Raw genomic sequence first — 12,291 nt, 5'->3', positions numbered from 1 at the left:
TTTTTGGACAAATTAGTAACATCAAAAATTTAAAATTAAAACGATATTCTTCCCTTGATTTGAGAAATTCATTATTGAAAATCAATAATATTAAATATATATTTAATATAAACCCACGCAGGCTCATTTAGGACCACCTTTCAATAGATTGACAAAATTTCAACGCACTTAAATATTTTGGCCATGTGGATCAACCCAACTGACTCGACCTAAATTGACGACTCTAATCACAATGATCTTTTATTGTGTTTTATTCAAGTAATTTATAAATGTAAACCGCAAAAATATGTTGGTTGCAAAAAACTTTTATGTAAATACATAAGTTCTAGCGAACGATCACAAGCAAATAAATTTTAAAATTAGAATTTTTTTAAAAAATATATATCACAATAATTTTTTGACCATATTTTATTAAATTAATTTATAAATATAAACCATAAAAATTTAAAAAGAATATAAAAAATTAAAAATCGGAAACCAAATGATATGATATAATTGATACTTTTTTAAATATATAATTTAACAAAAAAATCATATGAGACAGTCTCACAAGTCAATTTATGAGACATGTTTTTTATTTGGGATACTCATGCAAAATTATTACTTTTTATTGTAAATATGAGCAGAGTTGACTCATCTAAAAAATAAAGATATGTGAACAGTCAGTTTTACAAAAGGCATACTCTTAATCTAACTATATAATTTATGACTAATGGCCATAAGTAGAATAATAATATTAAAAATTAGAAACTCTAAAAAAGCATATAACTTTTATTTATACATATAATTTATGGCTAATGGACACAAGTAGAATAAAAAGAGTGGAAAAATATAAGCTCTAAAAAAAGATATATATCATAATGATTTTTTTATCATGTTTTATTCAAGTAGTTTATAAAAATAAACCCAAAATATGTTGGTTGCAAAATTTTTTTAAAAACACATAAATTCTAGCCAACATCACAAACAAAAGAATTACATATTAGAAAATTTGAAACTCTAAAAAAATGAATATAACAATTATCTTTTTATCATGTTTTATTCAAGTATTTTATAAATAAAAAAAATGTTTGTTGTAAACAACTTTTATTTAAACACATAATTTCTAGTCTTATTTTTAAAATAATCAATGGAAATAAAGATAAAGTATGATGACAAACCAAATAAACAATGCACAAACTAATTAATGAAGACATGAAAAAACAATTAATAAGACACCAAAGAAAATTCACAATTCAACGATGAGCTACTTTTAAGCTTTAATTAATTTAATTTATAAAATAAAAAGCTCAATTTAAAAATCTAAATCAAAAGCATGAATAAGGAGATAAATGAATATATTTTAAGGAAGTAATTAATAATGAATAAAATAGAAATTCACATATAAAGTCACGTATTTATATATATAATAGATATATATGCAGTTTCCTTTCATTCACGTCACCTAGACAGAAAATTTTGGTTCATTACTTGATTGGAAAAAAAATGAGTAATGCTACGTATACAATCAAATTTTTACAACAATTCATACAACGTAAAAAAAATCAATACAAAATTTTATTTATCAAAATATCATGATAAATTCAATACAAAATCTCCCGAAATAATAGCAAAATATCATGATATAATTGTTATAAATATCGATGTACGATATTTTTTTCCTGTTTCTTTAGTATTATTAAAAAAAATCATTTTGAACAAAATCTTGTTAGAAAAAGAAATCAAATATTCCAATATAATTATCATATTGTACCACTTGGCTCTTGAAAATGCGACCAGTAAAGATATATAATTAAATTTATAAGAAATTGAAATATAAAGATAAATAAGACGTTGGGGGTTAAATATCTTAATTTTAATTTGATATAATTATGTAGAGTTATATAGTGTGATTAGTTTTTCAGAGATAGTAACAAATTCTGGTAAATTAAATACATTTCTCTAGCTATTAGATCGCGTTTTGGCTAAGACTTGGGTTTCAACTGGGTCGCAATTAGGATCTGAAGGACCTAGAAAATCGTCTTAAATATTTTAGAAATGATTGATAATTATATCTCAATTTGTCACGAGTCACAATATATATTGATGCGATCAGGGTGAAATGGATGAGCCGGGTCGGATGTTCCACCGGATCTGCTATCAATATAGTGAAGGAAATAAGAGCAAGATGTATTATGGACCAGAAGCTTCTTTCCTCCCTTAAGCAGCCTAGAAGATCTGCGAACAAGAAAGTAACCACGTGAATGGGCGTCGGAGAGATATCCGACGTGACCACTCCGATGCTTAAGTCAGTGAAGGACTCAAGCTGTAAACCAATATAACCAAGTAATGGTTGCGAAATTGGTGTGGAAGGTGAGTGGTAAATGAACAATAAATGTGTGCATTCAATATCTGAATAGAGAGTAAATGCCAAGAGAGAACCTGATATTTATAGTAGAGAATGCAATGATGACCTCGTTTTTTGTGCTGATCATTAATTATAGTAGGACGGCTGATTATACCATATTATTCTGATATATCAAATCTCATACTAGTCACATCCCACCTGTCTGATTTTGTCAACCAATTGTATTGGTGTCAGAGATAGGTCGGCCGCACACACCCTACTTTGTCGGCGTAATTAAATGCAGCACTCATATCGAAGTGGCTCGGGCAGAATGCTTCTCGGGAAATTACATGAGAGCCCGGGCATCCAATAACCCGGGGAGGTTATGTCCCGAGTATTTCAATGGCTCGGCCTTTTGACTGGCCTCTTCATATATTCTCCCTCTCACCGTCCCGGGCAGCTTGAGATCTGGATTTCTATTCAGATTGTCGTCTTGTTGACCAGGGAATAGTCCATCCTCCTGACCCGAGCATTATCCATGACTCGGCTCCATGGCCCGGGACATCCCGAGGTATCATCACTCCCTCCTTAAATAGTCGGGCTAGAGTCGTACTCGCTGTCCCGATCAGTCTTGTGTGCCCAGTCAGGAGAAACAATTTGTCGTTTAGTCTCCCCGATATGATAGGAATGATGACATACTGTCGGTGCTGACGTAAGCCCTAAAATTTAAATCTTTGCAGAATCTTTTCGTATTCCGAGAAGATCAATCATCATGACACCTCGAATCCCGTGCTTGTCTTTTCAATTATCCCGCACGATTTCCCAGGTAGATCTCATGCGTCCATCTGTCCTATGATCAACGGCGCAGATCTATGCATCTTCCTCTATATATAATACCACCTCAGATTTATTTAGAACTTTACACTTCTCGTTTTCCTTTTCTCTGCGCTCTGTCTTCTCCGACGATTCATTTCCAAGCGACTTCATCTCCGGCGACCTTTGCTTCCTGTTCACTTGTCATCATTTTTTCCTCGTAAGTCCTTTTCCCTTTCTTTTGTTTACCGTGTCAAATTCCACTTCCTCTACATCTGGTAAGAACGTTAGGGGTTGATCAGAGGATAACTCCCCGACCCCTTCTGAAACCTCTGTCCACATCCCCGTAGGCATCCCCATCCCTCATTTTCGTCCTCTTTCAAAACCCAAAGTTTATTCCTCCCGGCCTACGGGCACCCAAGGCAAAGGGAAAGACAAAGTAGCAGGTCCCTTGTGGTTCTCTACTATGACTTCTACCATTTGCCCGGGTAATTTAGAAGAAATTAGGTCATTAGGCTCCATTCCTTCCTCTTACAAAATATTAATTCCTAAGCCTAGCGATCACCCGGACACTCCTCCCTCGGGCTATCACACTTTTTTTGTTGAACAACTCAAGAGTCGGCTTCGATTCCCAATCCACCATTTCTTCAAAGGAGTTGCCCGGTTCTTCGGGCTCCCGATTAATCATCTTCACCCTAACGCCTTTAGAATTATGGCGGCCACTTTTGTTTTGTTCCGTATGAAAATCATCCCCATCAACTCTTCCATTTTTCATTATTTTTATTTTTGTCGGTTTAATGACGGGGTCTTTTCTTTTATGGCCCGGATGCATTACCGGTTCCTGACAGACATCTCTTCCTCTTTGAAGGGATGGAAAAACAAATTTTTCTTTTTGCAATTACCAACTCTTCCAACCTGTGCCATGGGTTTTCTATCCTTACTTCCCGAGCAACTTGAGCTTCCACGGGACTACAAACTCCTTCTCCCATTCACCCAAGCTTGGGATGCTATAGAGGACCAATCCTTTCTGTCATCAGTGTTGATTGGGGGGATAACCTGGTGTACTATGGGATTGGGTCTCGTCCTCAAGGATTTTTTAAAATCCCTGAAATAGTTCGACGGGTATAAGGATATTATCCTCATCACCGAACCCGTCACGAAAATAATATTAATAATAAAAATAATAATATTATTAGATTAATAATATAATAATATTATTATTTTTTAAAATATTAATAATATTAATATTATCACCAATAATAATAGATAATAATAAGTTTTGGTTCGGAGAATCTTCATATCCGCCTCTGTCTTACCCCATTAATATTTTGAAACGAAGATAGGGATTTGATCCCTGCTGTTTCGGGTTAGGGGAAAACGGAGATCGAGAAGTGTATGGAGATATGGATGAAATTCATGAATAGAAATGAGGATGACAAAACATGTTCTGGTCTCATCTCATTGACATCCCTATGTTCGCTATCTTACATGAGGTTCATTAAACACATTTAAGAATAATTTTAAAAATTGATACAATGATAGGCTCTCACAATTAGAAAACAATTAAATTTTATGTATCATTTTTTTAAAAAAAAAAATCAACTTTGACCCTAAAAAGAATCCATTGACTCGTCTCTTTTATGTGTTTTAACTTAATTGGTCTAATGATTAGCTCTCATAATGTAACAAAAAGCAATTTCGGGGCAAGTGGTTTCCAGCTCATAATTAAGTTTAATTTATTTATTATCTTTATTCAAGAGTGTATTAAGATTGTACCCGCACATAAATCATGACAAATTAATTAATATTTTAATAACTTTGAGAATTAAATTATATTTTTATATAAATAAATATACGCCTATAAAATATGGGGATATATAACTCTACTCGAGTGAAATTTAATTTTATTTTAATTTGTATTCTTCCACTTCTTTTTTTTCATTCATCCATTTGCAAATTGATATATTCATTTGCTAATATTTAGAAGCTCTTATTACCACACGATGCTAAACTTGAGACAAACGATTTTAAAAAAAATTTAGGAGCTCATATATATTAAAATACTAGCGAAAACGAGATTAAATAGCTAAATTTCCCGAAAAGTAATCCAATTAATGAATAATTCGATTGCGTTTCAAAATTGGAAACGTTTGCATCATATAATTTATATGTCATAGTGAAGTTACCGGTCGGAGAAATGTCCACCTTGCAAAAAGCCAATTCAAAAAGTTTAATGCGACCTAATCTAGACGAAAAATTAAGCAAGTAGCTCATATGAGACGGTGATAGAAGTCAATTTTGTGAGACATATATTCTATTCGAGTCATTCATAAAAACATAATATTTTTTATGTCAAAAATATTATTTTTATTGTAAATATGGATAGAGTTACTCATCTCACGAAAAAATATAATTGATATCGTCTCACAATAAACATATTATGTAATTAATACATAATAGTAATTAATACATAATAGTAAACAATGACTTGGGGAACACCATATCTAGATGTCAATTCTCATATGTGTGTGTATATATATATATATAATTAAAATTATTTGCGATTTTGACCTTTTATTACTCCTATGACTATGTGTTTCGATTGAAAGAAATATTCCATGTAATATATATATTGTTAGAATATTTTATGGATTTGGATCACCTGAAAACACAGCTCTCGATACTGTGCTCTTTTAACACGAGATGATCATCATTTCGTCTGACAATTTTTCAAATTTATCTAACAGGTCCATCAGATGATCAACTGATCATCTTGTGTAAAAAAAATGACTTTGATGTGACTGACAGAGGATCCAAATCCATATTCTAAATATCAATCAATTTAACGATAATTAGCAAGTACGGAGTAGCCTTAACCTGTTTGCCTATACCTCTAATTTCTGAATGCAAAGTCAAGCCACGTGATAGGTTACTTGCACGAATAAAACTCGAATTCTATAATTTTTTACTATAAAAACATAGATGAATAGCCTCGTCTTTTCAAAATGGCTTCGTCGATGAAGATCTTCCTTATTTTCTCTGTCATTTCTTTCGTTCAACTGCAATTTTGTGGAGGACAAAATGCAGTGAATGGTGTGTACTGGTTCCCAGACAGTGGATTCGCAGCCTCAGACATCAACTCGTCTCTTTTCACGCACATATTCTGCGCATTTGCGGATCTTGATCCTCAAACCAAACAAGTCACCATTTCTTCTGCAAATAATGCTTCTTTCTACCAGTTCACAAGAACTGTTCAACTCCAAAACCCTTCTGTCAAAACCCTTTTGTCCATTGGTGGTGGAAGTGCTAACGAAACTGTCTTCTCTCAGATGGCTAGTCAATCATCTTCTAGAAAATCTTTCATCGATTCTTCCATAAAGTTAGCCAGATCCTACGGATTTTATGGGCTTGATCTCGACTGGGAGTACCCGCAAACATCCTCGGATATGACTAACTTAGGTACCCTTTTAACAGAATGGCGCACCGCCGTGACGACGGAGGCCCAGAGCTCCGGGAAGTCAGCCCTTTTGCTAACGGCAGCGTTTTACTACGCGGCGAACGTAAACGGACTGAACTACCCGGTGAATTCGATCAATAAGAATCTCGATTGGGTCAACGCTATGGCATATGACTTCTACGGTCCTTCATGGTATGGATACACAAATTCACATTCTATGCTGTATGATTCAACCAGCCAAGTTAGTGGAAGTTATGGAATTGATTCTTGGATTCAGGGAGGCTTAGGTGCCAAGAAACTGGCACTTGGGATACCGTTTTACGGGTATGCTTGGCGTTTGGCCAATGCCAATAATCATGGCATGTTGGCACCATCGACAGGACCTGCCGCACCAGATGGCGGCGCGATGGGTTACAACCAAATCAAGAATTTCATTGCCAGCAATAGTGGCACGGTGGTTGTCTACAACTCCACGATTGTGACTAATTACTGTTACTCGGGGACGACTTGGATGGGTTACGATGACACTCAGTCGGTTGCTGCTAAAGTTTCGTATGCCAAGGATAAAGGGTTGCTTGGTTACTTTGCATGGCATGTGGGAGTTGATAGCAACTGGGCTCTTTCTACACAAGGTTACAATCAAAATTGAGCTTCTTTATATCATTATATTTGTTAATAATATATTTTTTAAAAAATATTGATCTTTTTGTTTATTGAATATTGATTCAGCTAAACAATCATGGGGACTTGGAGAGCATGAAGCTGCTTATGGGTTGTCTGAGTTCTGATCGGAACAAGTGATCATACCAGACTGCTGTCAATAATACAAGGCATTTAATAAAGAAATGGATGGGAAATGCCTGTAAATATACGTGGTTCAGAATAAAAAGAGTTTTGATTAAATCGGAGACATGGTTCTCGAATAGGAAAAGGCACCAATTTAGATAAGAGGGTGAGACGACAACATCAATCTCACTTACTAAATAAAATACTATTATGCATACACAAAGACGGCACGTGATATGACTTAAAATTCGAACCGAATATCCTACCTTCGTCGGTGGATCGTTTACAATGATACTTAGTCGGTTTGCAAATTATTATGTTAAGCATGATTATTGCGTTAAGTACGAAGATTTACCACAATGTTCCCGTCACAAAAAACAAAAACAAGAAGAAGAAGAAGTAAACTTAATTAAACAAGCTGTACATAATGACCTATAATTATTGGCCCTCTAAATTTATTCATAAACAAATAAAAGAGCATCATAATAAGATCATAAAACAAAATAAACATTCAACGATCATGATATAGAAAATAAAATATAAGACATAAACTATATTTTGGAGATACAAAAATGAGGAATTTCATTTCTTACGTGTTGCATTTGACCTAATACAGCAAGAACTTATACTCAATTATTGTAAATAGTGGGGTAAAAATTATTTTTGCGCTCTTTTTTAAAAGTTTACAAGACAAAAAATGTTCTCATGCAAAAGTTCAAGAACTAAAATACAATTTCGCATATATTTGAGTTTACTATAGTCTATAGTGGCTTAGATGTTGTTGCATAGAGCCTGGTATTTTAAAGGGCAATTAGGAACAACCGAGAGAATGTTTATTCTATCGTATATTAATTTTTGGAGAATTCCTTTATATAGTAAATAGAAAATTAAAGATAACATAATTATTTTTTACATCAAATATTGTAAAACTTTAGTCAAACACGAAATAATGCAATAATTAGAACCGTTACCGTGCAACAGCGTACAAATTTTTCCACCAAAATTGATTCGTCCTTAGCAGTATGAGAAACCTGGAGAAGCAATCTTTAGTTCTCTAATCAGCTTTCTTTTGTTTCTTTGCAGGTGGTTTTTGGTACAGAATTATTTGACTTAAGATGGTGCCATTAGTCATAATGCCAATAACGGAGCCCAAAACCACTACAGCAAATTCAAGAAACAAAGATAAAAGTCAGTTTAAACAACAGTGTAATAAGATATTCAATTGTTTGTCATAGGTCCTAAATTGAGTACATGTTAAGATACAAAAAACTCATTCAACTCCATTAACCAGGGACTAAAAATGCAAATTCCAAGACCACGCGCAGCTGAAGTCGGTCTTATATAGCATGCAGTAATCGATAGCAATCACATGAGATTATGGAGAGTCATTATATTTCAATGTTTTCATAGGTTTCACTACTAATACTAGTTTCCAGCAAATAAGAAAACGTAAATTTACCACTCATTGGTGCCTTTTCCTGCATGCTGGTGAAGACCCTTACTGGTAAAGAGAAAGTAACATCAATTAGACAATTACATACCTCCCATTAAATCCAACTATGCGAATGCGAAAATGCAACAAACTTACCCATCGAACCTGCAAAATTCATCAACGATGTCAAAAGGCTAAGCTCGCCCGTACTTTTGTTCTGCTCAAAACAGCAATAATAACTTGTTAGACAATAAGGGGGAACCTGTACTATTTCAAATTTTATTACTAAAAATTTTTCATCCTAAACAATTGATTTAAATCATAACCTTTTTTCCGCAATTTAGAAAATATCCTTCGCACTTCCAGAACACCATATTTTTTTAAGTATCCTTTGAATATTGCAGAAACAAAATCTCAATCATGGAATGAGTATATGTAATGAGATCGAAAGAGATATCTCATAATTGCTAAAACACAGAGAAATAAGGTTGGATTAAATCCTCACCTTTAAGTTGGCCCAGATCTGTGGAATCCTTGCACAGAAAAATATTGCGTGTTGAGAAGCCTGTGAAATTTGACCCACACAAATTAAATTTCAATGCTCAAACTTTGTAAATATTACTGATGAAGAATAGCAAAAACAAAGTAAGTGCATAAATAGTAGACATTGTGACTCACATATAGAGCCTCAAAAAGTAGGGGATCGATTCGACCAGCTAAGATAGTTGGTGCAAGAGCACAATATCTTTAGTCAAGTGGTCAAGGACATGGAGATTACATTATCCAACCATACAAAAAAGATCATCCAAACGGAAATGTAGACTACATTCTCCAATTATATAAACAGGTATTGAAAGGATACAGTAATGCCCTGATCCATGTCATGGTTCCTAGAGGTTGAGAAAAATAGTAAATGATTGCTACCAGAATTATGCCTGCAAAGAACAGAAAAGAGCAGTGTAGATGTGAAATTTGTAAGTGTTTTCGCAAGCACCTAACAGGTTATGTTTACCAAGTTTGATTACAAGAATTATTCAACATATATCAAGATCAACAAGGCTTTAGATGAACACTGATATTGCAAGGATCAATGCCTTATCAGATATTGTTGACTCACTTAAGAAAAATAAAAGAATTAGTGCGCCTAGGCCCTAGGGTTCCACGTTGACTCACATATATATAATATTAACATTAGTTTTGAGGGATAGGGAGCGACATATTTTGAAAAAGAAATGATAGAAGCAGCGGAAGAACACAAGGGAAACAAAGAAGGATCAACCAAAGATAGATATTCAAGAGTTTATCCTTATATTAAACTGTCTATTACATTTGAGGTGTTGCTAAACATTGTTAGACTATATTTCTTCGACCAAACTATGAACTAAGTTTATTCTGATCTTGAACTGTGAACTAAGTTTAGTTTATCAAGATCAGGTGACCTTTTGTTGAGCCTATAATTTAATTATTATCTGGTTGATTTCCTAAATTTTATGAGTGCATGTTTTATTGTTGTAATGCTTTCAAAATTTGAGCCTTTTAATGATTTTATGTATTATAGTCGAAAATCGAGAGACGAGATTATAATATGATTGAATACTACATGTCATGGATTTAGACCGAAACCGAGAAATAAAGTCAAATATATGTGTGATACCAATAAATTATCCAATTGAAGGCTAGTGGCTTTCAAAGATGTTAAAAGCAATATTAATTTGTTAAACAATTTAAAAATATTTAATTGTTGCAAATTAATATTATGTTTGATATAGTTCGAGAGGGTATAAATAATGGGTTATTAGCCTTCAACTTCCCTATACTTTAAACATTTGACACTTACCTCCCTTATCAAGTGTAAATATTATAACATGTCAAGGGATGTGAGTGTCAAATACATAAAATGTAGAGGAGGTGAATGCAAATTACCAATTAAATAATTTAGAAAACCCGTCACCTCAAGAATATATGGAAATTCGACCAGAATTAATAAAAGAATAACAGAGATTACAATAGGTGCACCAAGATCTTGATAAAAATTCCTCCTTGAATTTTTCATTGTCGTCTTACTTGTATAGTGTGGAAATTGAGTTATTTAATTTTGTTTTAGTAGTAAGTTAATAATCTAAATAATTTTATTCGGTACTTGATAGTTAGTCCAATAGAACAACCATTTATTCACCACTACATTAAAACATGACATTGTAATGTTGTGATTTAAATAATGCATTTGTATATAATTGGTGCATCCATATTTATATTATTTTGGAGTTTAAAAGAAGTATGATTAGAGTGTTAAGAAAAACTACGCTTGGTAACAACTTTTTCGAAATTGAGCTTGAGGCTAGTTTTTCAAGCATATTAATGTAAGTGTACATACCGCGTTCGCCATCGATGAACAAACATGCTGGTATTTATATATATAAAATAATCTACTTTTATCATAATTTTTTAATCAATTAAAAAACATAAGTAGAAATTCAAATTTTGGTTAATTTATGTAGTGTGATGTGATTAATTATATTATGTTTGGTGTATATGTTTAATTTGAGTAGAGCAATTAAAACTCATCTTATCAACCACACCAAAAAGATGACTGCAGCACAACACCACCGTTGGATCAAGTGGACCTCATGTTCTACAATGCATTGTAGATGATCCAAATCCCACCAAACAATGTGTAAAAAACTATAGTTTCAAGTAACATCTCTTTCTAAATAAAAAAAAAATGATCTTCTCATAAAAATAAAGCCACACAAAAGTCTTGAAATAATGCAAACATTGAAAAACAAATAATATTCTAGTTCAATTTTCCTTTACATTCAATTTTAAAACAAAATAATATTTGGAAAAAAAGTTTGATAATTTAAAGAATCGGTAGTAGGATTAAAGAAGGGAAAAATTATCGATTGAAACAACCCATTCTTCTGGAAAAATAAAATCAAAAGATTGATTTTTTGTAGATGTAATTGATAAATTAGTGAAAAAAATAACTAGATTATCATCTACACACTTAAAACCCATAATTTCCATAACATAAATCTGACAAAGTATCATAAATTCAAAAAAAAAAATAGTTTCGTTCTTTTTTTCATTGGAACTTATAATTCTTTATAAATTTTGGTAAGGCGTATAATATAGTAGTAAAAGCTTTTGCTAAGCAGTAACATAAATAATAAATAATTCTATGTCACATGTTATCAGAAATGGTGAAAACTTGAAAGCTGGAACCCTATTAAACATACCTTGAAGCAAAAGGAATGCCAACTCCCCATATGCTGAAAAAGGGAGCCCTTTGTGGAGACAATACGCTAAAGCAATGGTATAACCAACTACTTCAAGTTCGAAAGACAAAATACTTAGGCCCCTCACACTACTATTTTTCAATATTTTCAGTATCTGAAAAGGAGCAGCAAACAGTTGGTATCGNACACTACTATTTTTCAATATTTTCAGTATCTGAAAAAGAGCAGCAAACAGTTA

At 32.9% G+C, this 12,291-nt stretch overlaps 2 protein-coding genes across 2 annotated transcripts in view; one reads left to right on the top strand and one right to left on the bottom strand.

Annotated features, from left to right (window-relative positions):
- Positions 1–6,047: 6,047 nt before the first annotated feature.
- LOC140962902 (class V chitinase-like) lies at positions 6,048–7,739 on the top strand. The gene is made up of 2 exons (XM_073421982.1): positions 6,048–7,228; positions 7,326–7,739. Exons 1-2 carry the CDS (start codon positions 6,145–6,147, stop codon positions 7,382–7,384), a joined length of 1,143 nt encoding a protein of 380 aa, XP_073278083.1. The 5' UTR covers positions 6,048–6,144; the 3' UTR covers positions 7,385–7,739.
- A 454-nt stretch (positions 7,740–8,193) lies between these two features.
- The window catches only part of LOC140962903 (mannose-P-dolichol utilization defect 1 protein homolog 2-like), a 5,465-nt gene continuing 1,367 nt past the window's right edge, over positions 8,194–12,291 (bottom strand). Inside the window, exons 2-8 of the mRNA XM_073421983.1 lie at positions 12,054–12,207; positions 9,677–9,749; positions 9,493–9,559; positions 9,320–9,379; positions 8,971–9,031; positions 8,842–8,883; positions 8,194–8,540 (exon numbers count right to left, since the gene is read on the bottom strand). Coding sequence (XP_073278084.1) covers positions 8,437–8,540; positions 8,842–8,883; positions 8,971–9,031; positions 9,320–9,379; positions 9,493–9,559; positions 9,677–9,749; positions 12,054–12,207 — 561 coding nt within the window. The 3' untranslated portion in view covers positions 8,194–8,436. The remainder of the gene's footprint in view (positions 8,541–8,841; positions 8,884–8,970; positions 9,032–9,319; positions 9,380–9,492; positions 9,560–9,676; positions 9,750–12,053; positions 12,208–12,291) is intronic.

Source organism: Primulina huaijiensis, chromosome 17 (assembly GCF_012295235.1).
Source record: "Primulina huaijiensis isolate GDHJ02 chromosome 17, ASM1229523v2, whole genome shotgun sequence".
NCBI lineage: Eukaryota > Viridiplantae > Streptophyta > Magnoliopsida > Lamiales > Gesneriaceae > Primulina > Primulina huaijiensis.
This window is presented reverse-complemented; position numbering and strand designations above follow the sequence as displayed.

Excerpts from the sequence above, each read along its gene's own strand:
- LOC140962902 (XM_073421982.1), top strand. The coding sequence starts at position 6,145 with ATGGCTTCGTCGATGAAGATCTTCCTTATTTTCTCTGTCATTTCTTTC. Across the intron at positions 7,229-7,325 it reads CTGGGCTCTTTCTACACAAG|CTAAACAATCATGGGGACTT; the intron begins GTTACAATCAAA and ends ATATTGATTCAG.